At 41.3% G+C, this 21604-nt stretch overlaps 1 protein-coding gene across 4 annotated transcripts in view; it reads left to right on the top strand.

Annotated features, from left to right (window-relative positions):
- The window catches only part of LOC111248817 (uncharacterized), a 30739-nt gene extending 12384 nt beyond the window's left edge, over positions 1 to 18355 (top strand). For 3 of the 4 annotated variants that reach the window (XM_022801803.2, XM_086979238.1, XM_022801828.2), the window contains exons 2-12: positions 7149 to 7347; positions 7595 to 7909; positions 8069 to 8510; positions 8725 to 8992; positions 9283 to 9540; positions 9816 to 10012; positions 11539 to 14034; positions 14355 to 14586; positions 14910 to 15168; positions 15451 to 15544; positions 15678 to 18355. In XM_022801803.2, the coding sequence (XP_022657538.1) occupies positions 7149 to 7347; positions 7595 to 7909; positions 8069 to 8510; positions 8725 to 8992; positions 9283 to 9540; positions 9816 to 10012; positions 11539 to 14034; positions 14355 to 14586; positions 14910 to 15168; positions 15451 to 15544; positions 15678 to 15808 (4891 nt within the window). In that variant the 3' untranslated portion in view covers positions 15809 to 18355. The remainder of the gene's footprint in view (positions 1 to 7148; positions 7348 to 7594; positions 7910 to 8068; positions 8511 to 8724; positions 8993 to 9282; positions 9541 to 9815; positions 10013 to 11538; positions 14035 to 14354; positions 14587 to 14909; positions 15169 to 15450; positions 15545 to 15677) is intronic. The other variant, XM_086979243.1, reaches the window with a different exon arrangement.
- The last annotated feature ends 3249 nt before the right edge of the window (positions 18356 to 21604 follow it).

Here is a 21604-nt window from a genome sequence, read left to right as displayed (position 1 = left end):
GATTATTAAACGAGCAATATTGAAAATAGATACTCTTTCTTTCTTCTTTTCTTCATATCTACTCTAGTTAAGATTTATCATTAATAGACTTTAGTAGTTCTTATAACCAATGTAGACATTTGGCGTAGCTGTGGTTGCGTAAATGCACGTTATTTGCCGCCTTTATAAACAGATGCTGCAACTGATCAACACAACGACAAATATGAATAACAAGCCAGGGAAAATAAACGAAATCACGGAAAGCAGCTGAATAGATTAGAGTTTACCGTACACGTACAGGCTTAACCCTCGACACTTACCTACTGTTGTTACAACAGACGCATGCAGTACGAGGCAGTATACGAAGGATTCACAAACGTTTCGGCTTATACATAGCCCTTGACTTGGCTCTATTTTATTTTGCATCGTTTCAACCTGTGGTATCGTCATGTAGAAAGACAAAAGATATGCTTAACCCCGTTAGAAATATATTTTGGCATAACTTCAGCTAATATAGGCTTGTTGTGTATAACTTCAGGTTCCTCGATCAGAGCCCTCAGTATTTAGATCCCAGTTCAAAGGGTCTACTTACTGTATTCAATACTTAGTTCCAAAAGGTTTCATTTGTCAAGGACTGCTTAATTAATTAAAAAAATAAATAAAAACTAAGTACTCTGCACTTCAATTAGAAAGAGATCAAACTTCAACTTGCCTACACATGTTTGACTCAATGCCATGGCGTCCAAACTGCAGGCATCAGTCTTTCGTTAGAAGATTCTAGCGACATTCTTTTTTTTTTGCATATTTGCGTCTCACGATTAAAATCGAATCGAGCCTTGACGACACTTGTTCGGATGCTATAAGGCACACTTTGTTAGGCAAACCGTTGTTTCTGAACGATAGAGCACAATGCGTATTTATTTTAAAACTAAAATTTTTCTCTTCGTCCTAATGTCGCTCGTAATCGCAGGCCAATACACGTTTAACATTCTGCGAGTAGAATTAAATAAGAAGACTTTACAACAAATGGCATTTTTTTTTGGTTGTCAACGTTGTCATTGGAGTTCTCTCTCAACCAAGATATCCTAATGAGGTCTTGGTTCGGTATAACCAAAATACCCTTTGACTGAATGTTTAGTGTAATTCGATATAATGAATCTGCATTTGGTCAATTAAAGCTTGGCTAAATGTTGCCCAGTACGTATTTTAGGCCGTATCTATTTATGTCTAGTATGTCATGGCGCCATCATTTACGTTCAGTGGCTGAGCGATCTCTGTACTTCTACGTAATTCTAGCAAACGTTAAATGCACGCATATATAGTAATAGTTGCTTAGTGTGCCGTTGTGCAACTTTTATGGAAAACCCAAGTTGATGTTCAACATACAGAAACAGCTAATGTTTAAGCAGCTTGAGGTAGCCTGACATTGTAGAAAAATACATGCAGATAGACGGTCGAACTGGGAGACCTTTAACTGAGGTTGATGTCGTGCATTAAAAGCCGACAAGAGCTGAGAGCGAAACTGGTGCGTAGGCTTATAAGGCTTGGAAGTCACACCTTGTTCCAGTAAGCTAATGAGCTTAAATGATCAATCAAGTTGGCGAGGGGAAGACAAAATCGTAGAACTTTGTATACAACCATATTTGACTATATGTGACGTAATCGCGGCCATAGTCGAAGAACGTATCTCTGCAGGGTTGATTACATTACGGTACTTATGGTCGTCTGTGTTAACAAACCGCAATCAATGTTCTTTGTTGTGAAAAATGGTACCGTTAACGGGCGTACGTACCAACCGTAATGAAACTTGGACAACGGCATTTTTCGTTTGTTGATCGTTGCTGTGACTATGTTAAAAAGATTTACATATCAACATCATATATGCTCAAGAGTATAATCCTACTTCAGGGTTACCCGTTATTCCACCTTATTTCATAAGGTGTTGGTACGTTATGCAACTTGTAAAGAACAAGTGGTCATATTAAAGTCATTGTTTGTTAATTGATTAACACTTCTATAGTTATGCCCTGAACGACACAGATGCCCTGAAAAGTTTGAGCCCAATGTGTGGTCCTATTAGAAGGGGTTTACTAAATGATAGTGATTGGTTTGGAAGACAAGTTCATCGAACAAATATAAATCTATAATTTCAACTAATAATTAATTAATGTGAATAGCTAAGAGCTTGATAAAATGTACATTGACTTTTGTTGTAGGTGGTAGATGAAAAAATGGGTGATGCTAAGTGCTTCTAGAAACCCAGTGATTTTCACGTGTTGATAGCGTGATAATTGACAAACGCGATCGACGATCCCAATATGTTTTACAATGTGGCAGAAAATTGCGGATGTATGATTCATCTTGTCCTAATTCAATAACAAACAAAGAAATAACTATTCGTCTTGGCTTTGTCACCTTTTAATGCCACTGACAGGGTGTTCTCAAAGGACTTTGCCTCCATAAACCGTATGTAAACTGGCCCGATATTCGCTGGGGCCTACTCACTGTAGCTAAGATTTCAGCAATTTAATTCAACTTCTATTACTTATGATGCCTTGCTTAATCATCTTACAATTTTTTTTGCTTCCGAACGAACTACGTGCGTCCCGCTCAGCATTTGTTCGAATCAGCTGTCTTTCCTGCTTTGGCAACGCAACCATCGCGGCAAATGTCGTTTGTGATTAGGCGCGCACGGGTGATGATGATGATGATGATCATTACCTGCGTCAACTTATGGCCTTATTAGTGGCAAGATCAAACGGGCTACAGGGACAGGATTCCTATCTTTTATACGCTGCTTTTGTTGTTGTTATTATGATTTCTATGAATTATGTGCGAGTGGAACAGCCTATCGAAGAACTACTTCAGACTGGCTAAAAGAATCATAGTGAAAAATTAGTCCTAGAAATATAAACGACGTGTGCACATGGATCGATAAAAAGCTCTTATATACTATATCTGTGGTACAAGTGCAGAAAAGAAAAAAGAAACATACGTTTTTGTTCCCCTGTTTCCTTATAGGAGACATCGTGTTCCTATCTGCTTGATTGTTGTTCAGCAAACATTTGCATACACGTTATCGATCGACCGGTGTTGCGTATAAGATATGAGCCATGACCGCAGAGTCGTTACTTAGGATCAGATCCAGAATTTTTGTCTTCAAGGGAAAAATCTGCAGAGATTTAGGGAATTTTCCTGACAATGCTGTTCAGACAAGCTTTAAATCGTCGTGAGAAATTTTATCACTGCCTTAGTTGAAGCTCATCTAATGTGCGAATTTGAATTGTATCTAACTACGTTACATGCGAATGGATTGACTGACTAAAATTGTTAAATGTGTGGGTTGGAAAATATAGCGCTTCCCGATTGTGTATTTGTTTACACGTCGACCCAGAAGTTGTAACTATGAAACGGTTTAGAACTTCAAGCATCTGCTGTTTCGGCCAGGTCACGTGTTCTCATAGTGAATTTGTGCTATTCTATCCGTAATTGAGGGACCCGTGCAGCGAATGAATACACAATGGAAGCCCCCACCCCGCACGGTGTAGTTACTTACTGAACTGGGCTTGCGCAAGAGGTGAATGTTTGTAAGCATCATAGGAAAATATAGCTTCTCACGTTGCCTTCTTTCTTATGTATTTCGTTTCCATTACAGTATATGTTAACAAGTTGTCATATGAAATCGGTAAGCGACTACATATAAATATGGCGAACAATGCTTCATATGAATGGCTTAATAATGTGGGCAGCACTGTGCCGGACAGGCAAAATTAGTAAATATCGTACCGCCGTTTACTATTTTTAATAAGAATTTGAACAACAATTGCATGTCTTTTTGGTTTTTTTTAATCTTCATCAGAAATAGTTCAGCTTTAGCCATTAAGACTTTAAATTTCTCTTATCTATTTAATTTGAGGTTGATTTGTTTGTCTAAGACCAGTCAATGCTTAAGTGGTTAATCGTGGGACGGTAACTGAAAGAATCATTTTAGATTTAGAAATTAGACAGTTTTCAATTCACGTGTTGTACTCAGAGAGTCTTCTACGGGACTTCAAAACAGACGACAGACCCTGAAGCGCGCTGTCTACAAACATCAGAGAAACAATTACAGTTCAGCCTTCTTTGCAAAATCGCTGCAATCTCATAAAGTTAACCTGAAGGACCTATAGCCAACGGAAGGGCAATGATTTGCTTGCCGGTAAAGATGGCTGCAAGATGAAAACGGTTTGTCTCTACTGGCAAACTTGAGTGGACGATTTTCATTTCTGCACTCCTTTCTCCGTCGTTGTCACTGTCAAAGTGGTCCCGTGATAGAAACAGGGTCGAACGTAGAGAACTGGCTTCCGTTCGAAATTCAGTTTATTATGAATGATCAATTTCTTCTCTTATATCGTAGCTTTCTCTAACGACTCTGACACTAATTTAGCTACGATGTGCTATCAGTATCGTGTAGTCCACATATGCCATATCGAAATTAGCTTATTGATTTGGTAGGCAAAACACTGCTAATGAAAAATAGTCGGAAGGACATTTTCTGAGATACCGGCCGTCGTATTCGACTTCTGCAACAAAAGCCGATTACATGTTATGTTTAGTAGGAACGTATCTAATGCTCAATCACAAATAACCAATCTGTAGGGTGCCAGAGGGGAATAGGTTGTTCTCCGATTGACTTTGAAGGTTTCATAAACAACCAATTTGCTCTGAGAAAATAGTGTTGTTTTAATTCTGCATTTGAAATAAGGCCGTATATCTTGCAACCGAAAGGACCTAAGCAGTTTACAAACAAGTGGTCAATTAATATAGATAACAATTATTGGTTTTCTACAATTCTTCTCTACAATTCTACGACTACGAGAATAGCGACAAAAATCAATAATTGAGTAGTTACAGCATTAAAGGGATAGGCGTTTCACATCGTAAGTTTTATTTTTTTTTTAATAATAATTTAAGTACGCCTTCATATAAAAAAGGCACGTTTCTCGTTCACACGCGAACGCGTAATCCAAAAGTCCGTTAGAATACTGGACGACTACGAAATGGGCTCCTAATGGGGCCACCATGTCATGTGACCTCGAATTAAAGTTCAGTTATTATTTTCTTTATTGTTACCTATCATATATTAATTTTTTTTCTAATTGTTTTCGTTTAATTTCATTTTCTAACCAAATTCACTTGTTTACGAACAACACTTCTTTTTACTCCGGACATTAATACTTACATTGGCCATTTTGCAGACAGTGTAGAAACTGGTCTGTATATGTAGTCATGAGATTTAGATGGCCAAATATAGCATTTCATAATGTCTAATACTATCCTTCGTCTCTGGCTTGTGAAATGATAATAACCCCTGTCGCGGTGACTTTTGGTTGATAGATTCATGGCTATAATAATTCTCTTCTGGTTTTAGCATTTACGCTTATTTTGCACCTGTTATCAATAATACTACCTAGACAGAGTAGTAGTACCACCGTAGCTATATTTTGATTAGTTAAATTGATAAGTTGAGGTGATTGTTCGATAATAGAGTGTTAAGGGTCGCGCGTTATGTTTGGCGGGTTTTTTAAAGTTACTATTTGGCGGGAAATAGGAAGTGTGTTCGCGGTTATTGCAGGACTTTGCCACCGCAATGGGAGAATTCGATGTAAAAGGTAAATAATTAATTAACGATAATTAATAATAATCTTTACGAGTCGGTCTTTTGATTTGAGTTGGTCGATTTACGACCAAGCTCACTTTACCACTGGGGTAGGTCGGAAGCAGACCCCGTTGTCAAATAGAGACAAATACCCACAACGGTGGCTATACATATGCACATTTGATATACTAGTAACGGCTGCAAAATCGTCTTAGCTGTTTTGGCTGTAGCTAATTTTAAAGCAAATAGACTTTTTTAGAGCAAATTATCTTGGAAAGGCTTAATACAGTTTGCCGTTTCGGTTTTTTATATTGTTGTCAACGGCATATACAATATACAATAACCGATTGTCCAAGCTGGTATGTGCCATTGTGGATGAAATCATCACCGATGACCGAGCACATAGCACATGACAAGGACAATCTTGTCGGAAGTAGTTCGTTCGATAAATAACCGTCAGTGACAAGCCACTTGACTTACATTGTTGTCTCTGTTTATCAAAAATAATCAAGTTATTGCTTAAACGAATGAATTACAAATAATGCCTTTGTGACTGTTAGCTTCGATAAAGAAGGACGTCCGGTTTTCGATACGAATCGGCGCAGGTAAATACTTGCAATGCGATGAGACCCACAAACAAACAAACAAACAACAACAACAACTGAATTTGGCTGTCTATTCCGGTAGTCCACCACAATCGATTTTCAAAATGAAAAACAACAATGACCTTGATACCTCACCGGCTATGACCAGATAAACGGCCGTTATGGATATTGAATTGTGGAAAAACGATAGTTTCGAAAAATTGATACCCGAAGCTAATTCACCTTGTGGTGCTAAACCTAACCAGAAATAGACTACTAGTTACGATAGGTTTAGTAATAGGGTATTATGCCTACAACACTCTGCCGAAAATGAGTGAATAGCCTGTACACCATTTTCCAAAGTTCGAAATTATTTATATTACTATTATAATTAATCAGCTAGAGATCATCTGTGACAGAGGTAACCTCAGTATTTATCAGTCTTAAATACGATCTGATGATGCTGATACGGATGTAATATTAACACGATGGCGTGCTTGCGTTGTCGAGCTACAGTGCAGGTTGGTTAGGTAAGACTGCCTAATTGGTTCGTGCCATTTGGTAATTCATTGTGCACGCTCCCGCATAAGGCAAACTCGTAGGCACTATAGGTAATATAAAGCACCGGTACTTGTAAACTTAAGTGCTTCAAGGTAATGTCAAGTAAGTTCGTGGATAAACTAATCGAAGTCAATTCATGAAGGCCGATACAGGTCGCAAAAGATAGAACTAGCATTACCGTGTGACCTCTGGGGTTCGTGACACCAACAACACGCGAATGACTATACATATGCAAAAGTCAGCCACAGTGAAACGCATTACTCTTGCTGTACACAATATAGTGGTGCCAAAAAATTGGTAGCAGTTGTGTGTGCTGAAAACTTGCTCATTACAAATAAGTGCTTCGATTGTTTTTTGCGCGTTTGTTTTTGCAAATTTGTTTACAGCATGGAGGCTAGGGAGGCGCTTCGACGGGAGGCCGCCCGTGAGCGCGCTCAAAAGGGACCACAAGGCGTCATCGGGACCGTGGGAACTGCAGGACAGTCCATGCCAATATTTCGCGCCCAACGCGTGCCAAATGCGCATCAAGGTGGCGGGGGCGTTCAGACCGGGACGCCCCAGGGGCTTTTTGGCGCGCCTGTCAAGGTAAGGTTTTTCCCATTGAAAAACATGATTAGCTAAAATGACGTCTGGGTGCAGTTCCCCAGTGAGCCAAAATTTAAGTCAACCTCTGTATACGTACCCTAGAAAGCCGAACGTTTGCACAAGGATTATTTTTGGGGTCATGGTCCCTAAGTAAAGTCCAAAAGATATTTATCAATACGATCGATACCGTGTGTATGATTATGACACCATATGTGCATATATCTATTGCTGACTTGATGTTTTCCAGTTAGAAGAGGAGGATGAAACTTCGCGGCGACTGAAGAACGTACTGGGCGATTACAAGTCAATACAGGGATCGCCCATGGCCGCAGGTCCTCCACCTATCACTGGAGCCTCTCATGCCGTCCATGGGCACACATTATCACAAGGGGCCGTTGCTGTCGGATCCTCTCATCAGACAAGTACAGCTCATTCACATAATCAGTCGCTGCAACAACAACCACATCAACAACATTCACAGTTACTCCAACAACAACAGCAGACAACCTTGGCAACTAGTCAACAAGAACAACAACCTCAACAAACTCGACGACCGCAGCAGGTTAGTTAAAAATTCGCGATCTCTGCGTTTCTAATTGCTGAGCAATATCAAGGATACATATATATGTATATACGTATATGCGGAAGCCTACACGTTATACGTATTTCTGTCTCGTCGTCCAATTGCATTAGTAACGATTTTTATTTTGTTATGTGGTAGGCCAATGTGCCGTCATCAGATTCGCGGTCTTCAGCTCGACAATCGAATGGAGTGGCGTCTCCTGGTCGACAGACGGCGCTGGCATCAAAGGCCGCCGCCACGGGGGCCGCGTCGGCGAACCAGGGAACGGGTCCTTCACTTTCTTCGGCAAACCCTAAGCCGTCTTTTGTGTCTGTGGCAGCACGCAAAAGTCACCAGTCAGAGCAAAGCGGTGGAGCCTTGAGAGGATCGGCGAGCCTTAATTCCTCAGTAACCGATCAGCAGACTCAACATCAAGGCGGCTTGGTACTAAGGAGTCGACCAGGGTCAGGGGGTCTTAGCGTACCAAAGAATGGTGGTAGTAATAACCGCTATTCAACGCCCCCAGACAGTGCCATGCTGAGCACAGTATCTGTAAATAATTTGTCTTCATCAGGAACGACGATACCTGCGCCAACAGGAAGTAAGTGAAATTTACGATGAAGCGTCATTTAGTATCACTTCAGGTAAAACAACAAGAAGAAATTACGTGCACTTTATCTTGATAGAGTCCCATAGAAAGGCCGCTTTCTTGGAATCCGATTTTTTACACTATCTAAAACTCTATGCAAAATACCTTCGACGTTTGTTTGCTATTCTAAACGGGCGATTTTTTTTAATTCTGTTTTCGTCTTAAGAAGAGCTTGCGGTTCGTTTGGAAGAGGTTCTTCGTGAAATGAAGATTCCACCGTTGTTGCGTGAAATTGACGATAGCAACACCGATGACCGTGATCGAAGCCAAGACCCGGGATGGGATCGAGACGCTGAACGAACGGAAAACCAATTGCATCGAACAGATGGCCGAGACGTCAGTCGGCCAGCGGAACCTTCAGCCTCTTTGACCTCATATAACAATGCTGTTCAATCGTCGGCGCTGCCGTCTGGCGGACCACTCAGATTCACCACGTAAGTCATTCTCAGAACAACGTGTTTTTTTAGTTAACGCAAAACCCCTTCCGTGGCGTAATTTTGAATGTATTAGCTTATTTTATATATATATATATATAATATAAACTATGGTAAATTTGATTAATCGCTATTTGAAGGTCAGTTGCGAAAGAACAAAGTGCAAGAATATCCGTTTTGAAATACATATTGCACTGGGTGGCACCTATCGATTTATCGTGGGTTTATTAAGCATTACCGTTTGATAGAGTTGTTTATTTACACGTTCGTGTCCTGTGGCCGCATCGCAGGTTGTCCAGTCCACAGTTGGCGGAAATGGCAGCTGCGGGTGAAATTGCGCCCCTCTTAGGCCTGGGAGGCGGAAGGTGCGGTCCACTCGCAGGTGTCGAAGCACCCCCTGACGCCCACAGTCCGGTACGAAGTCCTGAGCCGGCGAACGGGCACGCCCAAAATTCTCTTCTTTCTGGATCTACTGGTTCGCTATCGATGTCGCAACAACAGCCGCAAAATCTTGTTGCATCATCTGTACATAGCTCAACGGCAACAAGGTAATTGATCTTATAAGAAGTGCATGGCTAATCACAATTAACATTTGGAAAATGGCTTCTCTGAATCGTGTCCAGGTCTCGATTAGATGTGCAGTGGTATCTAAATGAAGCGTTCTAAATTTCTATATCTTGCCTGTAAATTGGAAAACATATAACTCGCAGTGTAATTATGCAAGTTTCCCGTTCATACGCCATTACATTGTAGTGTCGATAGTAGCCAGCGGGCCTACGTAAGTTTCCGTTACTAAATGTCCGATTTATTCGTGATACAACAGAACTAATGCTGCACCGGCGATATCCGAAGTAGACGGAGGGACACACTCTGGGGCTGTTACAGGAGTCGCCAATCTTTCCTCGCCCGGTTCATCCTCCGATTCGGATGATGATGATGATGATCGCGAGAGCATCTCGCAGGAGGAGAGCCAAGATTCAGACGTCGAGCAGAACAAATCAATGCGAATGACGAGTTTTGGTAAGTTTCTTTCACTACGTAAGATTGTCAGACAAGTATTGATCGTTTTTTGCCTGCTTTAAAATCACATATCTTAAACAATGGGTCCCGATGGGTCGGCGCGGGTGTCACTGGAAGTCTGATTTGGCATGACTTAAACAATCTGATGAATGCCTTCATTCTGACCTAGAGCAGCGCCTACCTGAGTAACATTTTGCCAAAAGTTCACCATATGTTACAATAAGGATATATATACTGTCCAGGCCCACAAAATATTTGTTGTTTGTGGTTTATGATCAAACTGCATTATTAAACTATTCGGCTCAAAGATCGTTCTGTCTTATTCATTTAACGTAGAAAATACTCTTTATACGAAAAAAGGACCTTATACGGAACGATTACGGAAAAAAGCTGTTACCAATTACGGCGGAAGATGAGCAACACCGACACGTCAATAGCCGTGTTATTGCCACCGAGCTAAATATCCACCGCCAAAATATGTATGGAATATTCGCTACAAAAAAGCCTGACGTTTTGAATGCCACATGATTTGGTGCAGATGAATTAACTGAGACGCAACGAAATCAGGCCAGATAAAAAATGGATCACACACGACAGTAAAGTGCAAATCGAAAAAAAATATGCCCCACACTGGCAAAACCCAAACTGACGCCAAAGAAGATTTGCTGGGACTGGAAAAGAATCGTGCATTATGATCCGCTCACGCCTGACAAAATTATTGGTTCGCATCTTTGCTGTCAACAAATGCCAAGATCACGACGAGCCATTGAAACAAATCAACAACTAGCGATCACAGAGTGTCGACTTTTGTCATGACAATGACAGACGACGTATAATTTGGGCTATGCGGCAAAAACTCAGAGAACTTAGGTGTGAAACTCTAATTTATCCGCCGTAGTGTCCGGATCAGCTTGCGTCGTTCTCTGCAGAAGTCCCTCAATGTTACTCACTGAGTTCCATTTGGAAGATGCAGGGATCATTTGTCATAGTTCTCCGTCCAGAAACCAGAGAAATTCTGTAGTGATGGTGTTACCAAAAAAATCGCAGAATATCATTAGTCGCGATGGCGTATATTTAGTTTATAAATTAGTTTAATTAAAGCACATTTGATTCTAAAGTGTAAAAAAATATTTGCTTCAATTTTGAATTGAACACGGTCTTCTCTTACCGGCAGAGGCGAAGATAATCTAGGGTATTATAAGCTAACTAGTTAATGCTAAGCTTTCAAGGGCTAATTTTAACCCCGAAGTTGTTTTGCCGTAGAAATTTATTAGAGAGAGATCAGCTAAGGAAGTTTGGCTAGGGCTCTCGAATTGAACCCGTAGGCTTGATGAGGCCATGATATAGCTTACTGAAATTGTTCCTTTAAACGTGTAACTTACCCGGTCATGTCTGAGACTTCGTGTCGGGGGCTAATGACCATGAACAATGATACCCTAACGCGCATAAATAAGAGATGTATTATATTTTTTCAACGTTTTTGTTTAAATGCTTTTCGATGATTATTCTTGGTGCTCGTATTTCAGACACACAATTTGCCACAACAGACAAATTTCCAGAGAAGATTGTGCCGTTTGGGGATCCAGCGGTTGGGGCACCCCCTCAATGTGGCATATTTCCTCAACAACAACAACAACAACAACAACAACAACACGCGACTGCGCAGCTACCTAGCGCGCAGTCCGGTGCAATGGCTAGTGGTGGCGCTGCTGGTATGCAGTTGTCTACGGAGTCTCTGCCAGTTTCACATGCGCCGTCTAACCCTGCCGGCGGTGACACGTTGGCAGTCCAGACGATTGAGTCACCGAACTCTAATGTTTCAGATGATGCCCCGCCAGATCCAGAAGGTGGTGGAACTGAAGTAAAGGACGGGATTCAAAATCCATCTTGGAGCATCGCATCGTTCATGTCCGCGGCGCCAAACTCGGCTTCATCGGTGTCCAGTGTGAAATCATCTGCAAAGAGCTCACCGCATCGGAGTCCCACCCCTCTTGAGGGGACACCACGGAAAAGTGGAAAACTTCAAACGCAAAACAGGACAATACCAGCTCCAGAGCGCGAACACCGCAAGCGCAAGCGCCAACCCAGTGGGTCGGATGCCCGCAGCAAAGAATCTTCCCTCGAGCCGCCCTCATCGGCCGAAAAACGGAGAAGCGCTCCTGGTTCTGATCAGAAACAATCCGGAATTGCATCATCACAGCAACACACTGCATTGACCTCTACAGCCCCAGTGCGCGGCGTCGTTCAGCAACTCGGCAGCCATTCAGCTCGTAGTTCGGTAACGCCCGAACCCGACCATAGTAGTAACAGCAGTCCACTAGTAAAAAATAACGGTGGAACGAGCAGTATGAGTAATAGGCGCGACAATCAAATAGCGCGTCGGGTAGTGTCCCCTTTAATACACCACAATACAGATAGCAATAGCAGTACAACCGACGTCGCAGACCGTCGGCGGGAACGACTGGTTGAAGCTGCCGCAGCAACTACAGCGGACACGGCGCGTGGGAGCGGCGGCCGGCGTAAGAGGGACGCGATTTCACGGGACGGCGTAGATGAAGAGGACATTGGGCTTGTGGTCAAGATTCCGTTTTGCCGACTCAAGCGGCGTCCTGGAAGCCAAACACAGGCCCAACAACAGGTACAGCCAAACGCTAAATGTGATAGCAGCTGCAGCAACATTAGCAGCAGCGGCAGTGGAGGACGAGTTGGCAGTGCGAACAGTGACACGATTGGGACACCGGTGACAGCGACTGTTGCTATTCCAGTGGGAAGCGGACCAAAGGACGATCGAGAGGCTGATTCGCGTCTTGACACTAGCGGGAAAGCCGCTACGACTGTTGCTGCAGGTGGTCAGAGCAGTCAAACAAATACAAGCCGCAGCAGAGATAACCATAATGACAGCAGCAACAATGGTGGTAGGGGTGGCTCAGCAAAGTATTCTGGCAGTTTAACGACGGGAACTCAAGCGACTCCGCAGCAACAGTCGCGGGGCAAGGAGCGGGACGACCGCTCAAGGGCAGACTCACCTATGAGCATCGATAGCACATCCAGTTGTTGTAGTAGCAACGTAAATGCAAATAACAATATTAATACAAATAATAGTAATAATAACTGTAGTAGTAATAATATGGCCAGCAGTAGTAGCAGCAGTAATAGTAAAAACCGTCGACGACCTCATGGCTCTGATGTTGATGAACGCGGATCGCGGCGAAAAGACGAGGAGAAAAAGAAGAAGGACAAGAAGGATAAAGATAAGGACAAAGCTAAGGAAAAAACGGAAAAAGCAACCAATAAATCTGCTGCAGCTGATAGTAATGGAAGCAGTAGTCGAACAGAGAAAGCTGAAAAAGCTGTTGAGAAGTCCGATTCTAATAATGGAAGTAGTCATACAGCGAAGGAGAAAGGTGAACGTGACCGTGATCGGTCAGAAAAGCGCGACGTAGCCCGCGAGGAGAAACGAAAAGATCGAGAACGTTCAAAGGCTGAAATGAAAGAGGAAGTTCGTAAAGACACCGCTGCTAAGGACGAGAAGGGCAGCAGTAAGATCAAATCTGACGACACTCCAGCCGTTGTGAAAAAAGAAAAGGACAACACTAGCAGCGGTCCTACAAAAGAAGGTACAACGAGCAGTAGTAAAACGGGATCGGACCCGTCTCCTGTGAAGACTAAAGAAGAGAAGAAGGACTCGACTTCTGCTACAGAAGCTACTGTTAAAGGAAAAGACGATATCAAACGGAAAGGTAATGATGAAAGCTCGCGAAAATTGGATGCTGGTGGGTCATCGGCGTCATCCACATCAGTAGCAGCAGCAGCTTCATCGAAGGAGCAGCCTAAAGATAGATGGATGAAGAATAAGATGCTTTCGGATGCTGCTGAAAGAATGGAAAATGAATCAAAGATTACTGCCCCCGACTGGTTTATTGCCGAGGCTAAAAAACTGAAGCACGCTGGAGACAAGGAACGTACCCCGAGCGGGCAGGTAAAAAAATACCTCGAGTCAGCACTTTGCTTTATGCTAAGCGGTAAGTACCTATAAGTAGTGAAACATTTAACGTTCCTTAGAGTTTCAAGTTACTTGATTCTCACGTGCGTGGGCAATTATCGATAAAGTTTATCGTAGATCAGTAATGTGCCAATTCCGATCGTATCAAGAATTCTACCTTTGAACGAACAACATATTTCGTTTTGTAAAACCGCTGTTTTCCGGTATTTACTTAGTTACCTGATACTTGTTTCTATTCTGGGTTACGCTGGTACGAAAGGTCTAGTGTTCATTTGTCCGGCACAATGACACAAGCGCAGGTTAGTAATACAGTTCTTGTTGCTGATATCATGATGGCAGGCAACTTAATTGAGGTGATGCCCAACCGATCCGATGGTTCGCGGCAAGCGCAAAAGATGTATTTAGACACGCACGCTTTAGTTCGGCATGTGAGCACTCGCCTTTATAAAGCCGCCTTACCCTCCGGCGGGACGGGATCACAAGAGAGTCGGTTGATCGTGTTGTCATTACGTGTGCAAGCCGTACTTAGCCATCGCATCTTTGTCATTATGGGCCGCGACAGGGACTTCAGGTAAGAGAAGTAATGCTATTTTAATTTTCTTCTTATTGCAGAAATTATCTCACAGTTAAATATTGTGATGTTTACGAATCACAATCTAGGGAGAAAAGAAACCTAACCTCACATTATGATCCTATTGTTTATAGACGATTTCGACCATTTGTACATGCATAAGAATCGCAGTAACCCGTAACTCTAACTTGTTTTATAAGCTGGTTTACAAATTAAATAGCTAAAAAGCAGAATAACAGGTTGTTGTTTTTTTTTGCTTTGTAAAATATTTGCTAAAAATTCGAAATCCATCAATTCTGCTATGCGCCTACGGCGTTCTGTAGGGATCGGTCGGCCGCAGTACTTCGTGAGTTTCAGTCTCTGAATCTGGCCAAGTTAGCCAGCAATAGCGAGAGTTCAGGCTTGTCCAACGGAGCGACGGCATCCCCTGCAGGTTCGCATTCGAGTGCCTCTTCAGGAGTGTTGCTAGCAGGAGGCAATACGAGAGATAATGGTGCCCCGGGGTCATCGCAAAGTGCACACGGAGGGGGCTCACAGCAGACAGGAAGAACGTATACGTTACCTGCCCCCCTCGTTGAAAGCGTAAGTGGAAAATGTATCGACCGCGTTAGCGTCATTCATTCAAAAAAAGAATCCGTGCATAGCGCATGTAGATCGAATAGGTGGTAATACCGTTTATTTTGCAGCAGAAATACTGGCTCGGGTTAGGGAAGAGTCCGTAGAAACGGTCACGATTACTGCAAAACGTTCTAACATTCACGGACTACGAGCTGAAGAGAAATCGTCAAAATAATCTCATGATACGCCAAGTAGGCATCTGTGTCATAAATACTTTTTCTTCAATTCTGTACTTCTACTTTTCAGGTGCAGAAAACGGTCAACAGGCTGATTCATCTAGAACGCGCGTACGACCTCTGGCATCAATCGTGCAATTATATGATCGAAACAAACAATAAAGGTAGTCGATCTAATGTCGTTCGTAATTTAGTTCGATAATAGTTTAAGGTATATCAGTTTGTGGCGCCTTTTCATTTTGACTATTTTGGGGAAAATTAAGTGCGTCTTTTTGTTATTATAATTTGGACTTGCAGAGTTCTTCGATGCAGCAGCTAGCGCGTCATGTTCCAATGGGCACATAGACATGTTTGCGCCGGCAAGTGAATTTGTAAAGTTCGCCCGGGAAACAATATTTCGGATAGAGGAGCTTGCCAATGTCAGCTAGCAGATCATGCAGTAAATATAGTAGCGGTAGCGGTAACTCAGAGGTGCCCGTCGTTGTGACGTTGATGAACGAACGACGATTTTTCTCCAGTTGGTTAACGCGGTCAACTATGCGCCATCGGCTGCGACTGGTATGAACAGTAGAGAAAGAACTAACGAGTAAATACTGTCTTTGCTCGACCGAACCAAGACCATGTCACCAGATGCAGCAGATGGCAGCCAGGAGATTACGAAACTGAAGTCTCATCGAAAATTTAGTAATATTTTGCATCCCAGATAGAAGAGTTAGATGATATATATATATATATAAACTTATATGTGTATGAGATAAGTTTGGGCCAAAAGATGGTAGAAGGGAGGCGAGTTACACCGTCTTCCCTGCCGAAACGGTCTGGCGGTTCATTAGTCTTTGATGACACTCTACACCTGAAACTTCTTCTGGGCTGACAAAAAAAAAAAAGAGAATGTTGTTGCTGCTGCTGCTAAATGCTTTCGATCTATTGCTTCCATCTTTGACGACAACGATGCATTCACCCATCGAATTCAGAGACTACCCTAAGTGATCGCGTATTGATCGAGCTTCCCTATGCCTCGTTAATTCAAGCGGGCATAATTATAATTATTACTCTCATTAATATTAGCGAAAATAATAAGGATACGCCAAGCTTTCCAGTTTGCTCAGAAGTGTGCGGCGAAACACTATAAAAGAATACCACCCGCAACCGCGAAAACCTCATCATACTATAATAACAAATAAGGATTTGTGAAAAACAATAACACGTGTATTTAAAGTAAAAAATATGTTTAGATTTGGGAACAGGTTCCTAAGTCGGGACCGCTGTATAATACTTTGAATAATAGACACAGTCCGGCATACTTGGAAGTATCACTATCGAATGTATGGTAATCTGTACTAATAATTAATTAATCAAAAGAGAATCGATATTTTTACTTTGGGCGGCACAGATTGAGGCTGGTTTTGTGTGTGCGTATAAGAGAGCAATTAGTAAGGCCTTAAGGTGGGTAGTACTTTTTTGTATTTGTGAATACTGAGCTCGAGTGAACATTGGCATGGGTAACTGATGAAGTTTGGCTATCCTGTTGTAACGTAAATTGCGTTGTGTATTAGCTCGAGGCCAGCGCCGCTCAATCGTAGGTATGGCGTTTTTCTTTTTTGTGCATTAGCCAAAAAGGTTAACTAATGGTTTATTTTCATAATTATATCAAGATTCGATCATAGCCGGTTGTGGGCCAATCAGCTAAACTGAGCTAGTCACCATGAAGATGGTTACAGCAAGTCTGGCATTCGTTTTTTGGCATCGCATGAAACAAAAATGGCAGCCTTGTTAGGTTCAATAATGAGCTGTGTGCTCCTGGGTCACAACTAGGTTACCGTTATTTTGCTACCCTTGCTCGACAATATTGGCCTCGGCCAAACGTCAAATGCTTATTTGACCTTTGGCCTAGCGCTTCCAGTTTAGATCACACAAAACACTGAAACGTAGCGTAAGATGAATTTTCACCCACCTACATTAGATGTTGCCTAAGCTACTCACATGGATTCGATGGAAATCAACTTTATTTCTGAATATTGTAACGGCCTCACAAGAGTATTATGAAGTATGATAAATATATAATAGATTGATTGCGAGTATTTCTGTTTCTTACTTAAATTACGTATTGGCCTTAAGGCGATGAAACTACAGAATCCTGTCGAAGAATGTGAAGTGCTGACACCATCTCGGAACGTGTAGTAACTTTGTGGGTGTAACTTTTGACTATGGTAGAAATCATTCATCAGATCTGGGAAGAAACGGCTAAATGCAGTAACGATTACAACAGATGATATCAACTTCATTTACATATATAATCATAAAAACTACACACATCAGCAAATGGACGCGTATATTAGTTCACATAGAGGCATACCTCTAGGATGACTTAAAAAAAAACTTCTCTGTATGAACGCTCAACGTCTATCAGCGTTGAACTTTTGAAGATGTACAGACTATATATACATATATATATATATATATATATATATATATAAAGATGAATTAATAATGGGTTACATACGTAGCACAAGTGTTTGAGGGATGATATACTGATTAAATAAATTCAAATTTTTCTCTTCCCTAATGACATCATTGTGCGAAATGTGCTGACCTCTCTAAAAGTCTTATTTTTTATGTATCCATATTATAAATATGATGCCGATGATGATCATTACTAGTATAGTTAGTTATTATTCCCTAGTAGTAGAAGTCACTATTTTGCGGCGGTGCATTTTGAGTATCTCGAATGTAAATAAAATGTACAGAAATATTTTCACCCAAACCTTACACAAATAGATATAAAGATAGGAAAAGAAAAGATGAAAAGTGATGCTATAATAATTAAGAGACATGATACTGAAGGAAAAACCAGAGACGACGAAATTCAGACAAGGACGATTAGAAGAGAAGAGAGCTAAGCGGCGAAGGACTATAAGATGACAAATAAACGAGAAAGTACATTTTTTTTTTGTTATTTAAGTCGATATACGAAACATTTGTCTTTTTTGAACGAAACATCCTTCTATTATTTAGATACATTGCTGGGTATTTAAATAAAAATTGTTAGGTATAAATGAAACTTGGGCTTATTGCACATTTTCCATTGAAGAAAATAGCCCTTTGCTAGTTCAACGGGCATTCTCTGTTGAGCGTAACAAAACGTATGCACTTAGACAGCTGTTACTTTATAGGAGATGCGTCTAGGCGAGACGAGAACCAGTGGACGTTTCTTGTTGAGCACGAGCGCTACTAAGCGAATGAGGCGTACGGCGTATTGAAGCCCGACATTTCTCATCAACAACAACGATGCGAGGTAGATAGGACATCAACATATACCGAGAAATTGCGCAGTGGCAAAGTGTTGCTAAGCATATAACGCGAGCGATACGAAGCATCCGGAAGCGTGGGCAACACAATCCGATTCGATATTAAAAGTACATTGACATGACGAGCGCTTATCATACGACAGTTCGATATTTATCGTTTGCACAACCAGCATTCATTATGTGCCCCCCTTATGAGTGGTGTCAGCAGACTCTACCTATTCTACCGGGTAATCAATGAACTGTACATCGGAATAATAAATCACAGTCCTTCTATACTTTGATATAGTACTGACCGGCGGTGCAGGTTGGGCGACCAACTTAACGCATTGTTGGCGCTGCACGACATCATAAGCTAATCTACTAAATTTATAAGCTTTGTCACAATTTAGTTCACCCGCGACACGTGTCCTAGTCGTGTCTTCGCTGCGAAAGTAGGACATATGCAGGGAAGTGTCAGGCGGTGGTAGTTCTCTCCACAGTTCTCTAGTGTAGACCTGAAAGCTCGTAGACCGCTCAGGCACACCGTCGATCAACTGTGTTAAACTGGCCTATATTTGCTTGCGAGCCTATGATTACGAGTGGTTTTTCCTTAATGTGTTTGAGTTTGCTGTGATATGCCTTACCTCCTACTCCTTAATCTTGGCAAGTATTATTCAGCGATCAGTTTTCATGCGCTGTCGCCTTAGTGGTCGTCCATTTTAGCTTCCGCTGACCTTTGCGCTCTCCGCCGCTAGAGCGTTATTGCCCCAATCATCCATATAATCGGTGTGCGTGCAGTATGCACATACGATGAATGCCTGCGTTGGACTAATTGGGAAACGGCGCGCGTCTCTTGAAAAAGAATCTTTAGTGTGGCATGTTCATTTGCTAGCTGTGATTGTACCTATTTTGACAGGTCGACGTTATTCGCTTATCATAGTTCTTCATGAGAGAAAGTTTACGGCCCTTTTCAGACAAGAAAAAAACATTGTCTCCATAGGCCTGTCGACATTTAGAGTTGTTTAATATTATTTATAATCGGCTGTTCCTAATAGCGGTGATGATGAACTATAGCCTGCGTTGGTCCTGTGTAGGCGCCGTATTAGACGCGATATAAATTTCGAAATACGACCGATATTGTGAGATACTGATCTTCGAATCAAATCTACGGGATAGTGTTCGGAGCGGGAATCGAGTCATTCGGCTAACAGCTGTGCGTGCACAAGTCTGGATCCCTTTGTGTCGCACGTCTGATAGCATTCGAAATTTGTGTTTAGTGTCGTCCCCTTGCGCCGTAACTTACTACTTTGTATTTTTATTGCTGTTATTGGGTTATCTGTTTGCTTAGTAGATAGTCATTGCCGGCTTAAGTTGAGTGTGGAATAGGTGTAGTTATGGGTGTAACTTGACGATTTCGATATTTGATCTTTTTTCCCCGGCCATTACGTTAGTACATCACAGCTTGCAATAGTTAGATAGCAATCTACTTGATTATGTCCTAGTCTTTTGTTTAACATTTTGTATTCATTTTTAAGGCTCCAAATCGTACTTTTTTTTCCTTTTCTACCTTTCTCTCGTAGCCGTTTTTGATTCGTTCCCTCGATCCACTATATTTAGATAATCTCGTATCAGTTGTAATGTTCCCATATATATATATATATATATATATATATATATATATATATATATATATATACGAGGTGACAATCTTTATCCGAATATTCCCGGGGCGTATTCGACGTAATATCGATACAATTTTGCCTCACCGCTAATAATTTGTTTTCAAGCACGATATTACTTGCAGTCCTGATGGTTCCGTTGTTGCGAGGTTATTTCTATATACATGAATATATATTGGAACACCACGACAAAATACTACCCGCAGAGAACTTCTTTCAAGTTAAATTTTAAATCAAGCAAAAACCAAAGAGTCCATTCATTGTACGCCCATTCTATGTCCATATATGTACTAGTTCCAAATCCATTTACTAAGTACTATGTTATAATGAAGTTCACTTAAATTTAAGAAGTCTCAACTTATTCATTTTGTCACATGTTAATAGATTTAATTGCTTCGACAACGTATCGTACGGTTCTAAGGGACGTATGGAGTATCAAAGTATCAAGGTATAGGATTCTAGGTAAAGCCACACTCAACAATGCGGAAACTGATGACAACCAGAATGCATGGAGTAGATCCTGGCACAAACCTGATTTTTTTTGTTACCTTGCGCAATTAAGTTAGTGCAGGGAAATAAGCTAAAGTATAGCGATCCGACATTTTTCGTTCCTGTTTGCTGTGATCATGTTTTTATATTTCTTTGACGGCTGCGGCTCTGGCCACATGTTCCAGCCACGCGATCGACACGTATACACTGGCACAATAATAGAGATATTTTTATGAATATGATCTTAAAGATGTAAAATCTTTCAATAACATTGTTTACAAAACCAAGTGATCCCACCAATTGCTTCGGACATAACGAATCATAGGTAAACTTCAACTTTATTAAAATTACTTAAACATAGAAGAAAAAAATGCTACATACTGTTAAAGTCGCTATATAACATTGTAGACACGTCCGTATGACTCAATTAGACGATTATTGCTGTGATATATTAGAGTAAACAATATTTTGTTTGTGGAAAATGTTTGTTAACTACCTTTGTTTCATATAATAAATTTTCAGATAATAAATAGAGAGAATAGTACGGTTCAATGAAGATCGTGTGTCTTTCACAACTTACATTGTTTACCCTACATAAACATTTTAAGGCTTGAATATGGAGAATCCCTTACTTTAGCCCCATCTAACATCGTGTGACGTATGTGCAAATTTAGTTATAGCTAATAAAACTGTTAACCTAACTATAAGAAAATAGCCTCCCTATTACATGATGGTACTGAAAAGACAGAATGAGCTTACATTATATATA

The sequence above is a fragment of the Varroa destructor genome, unplaced genomic scaffold (genome assembly GCF_002443255.2).
Source record: "Varroa destructor unplaced genomic scaffold, Vdes_3.0 BEIS01000001.1, whole genome shotgun sequence".
Classification (NCBI taxonomy): Eukaryota; Metazoa; Arthropoda; class Arachnida; order Mesostigmata; family Varroidae; genus Varroa; species Varroa destructor.
This window is presented reverse-complemented; position numbering and strand designations above follow the sequence as displayed.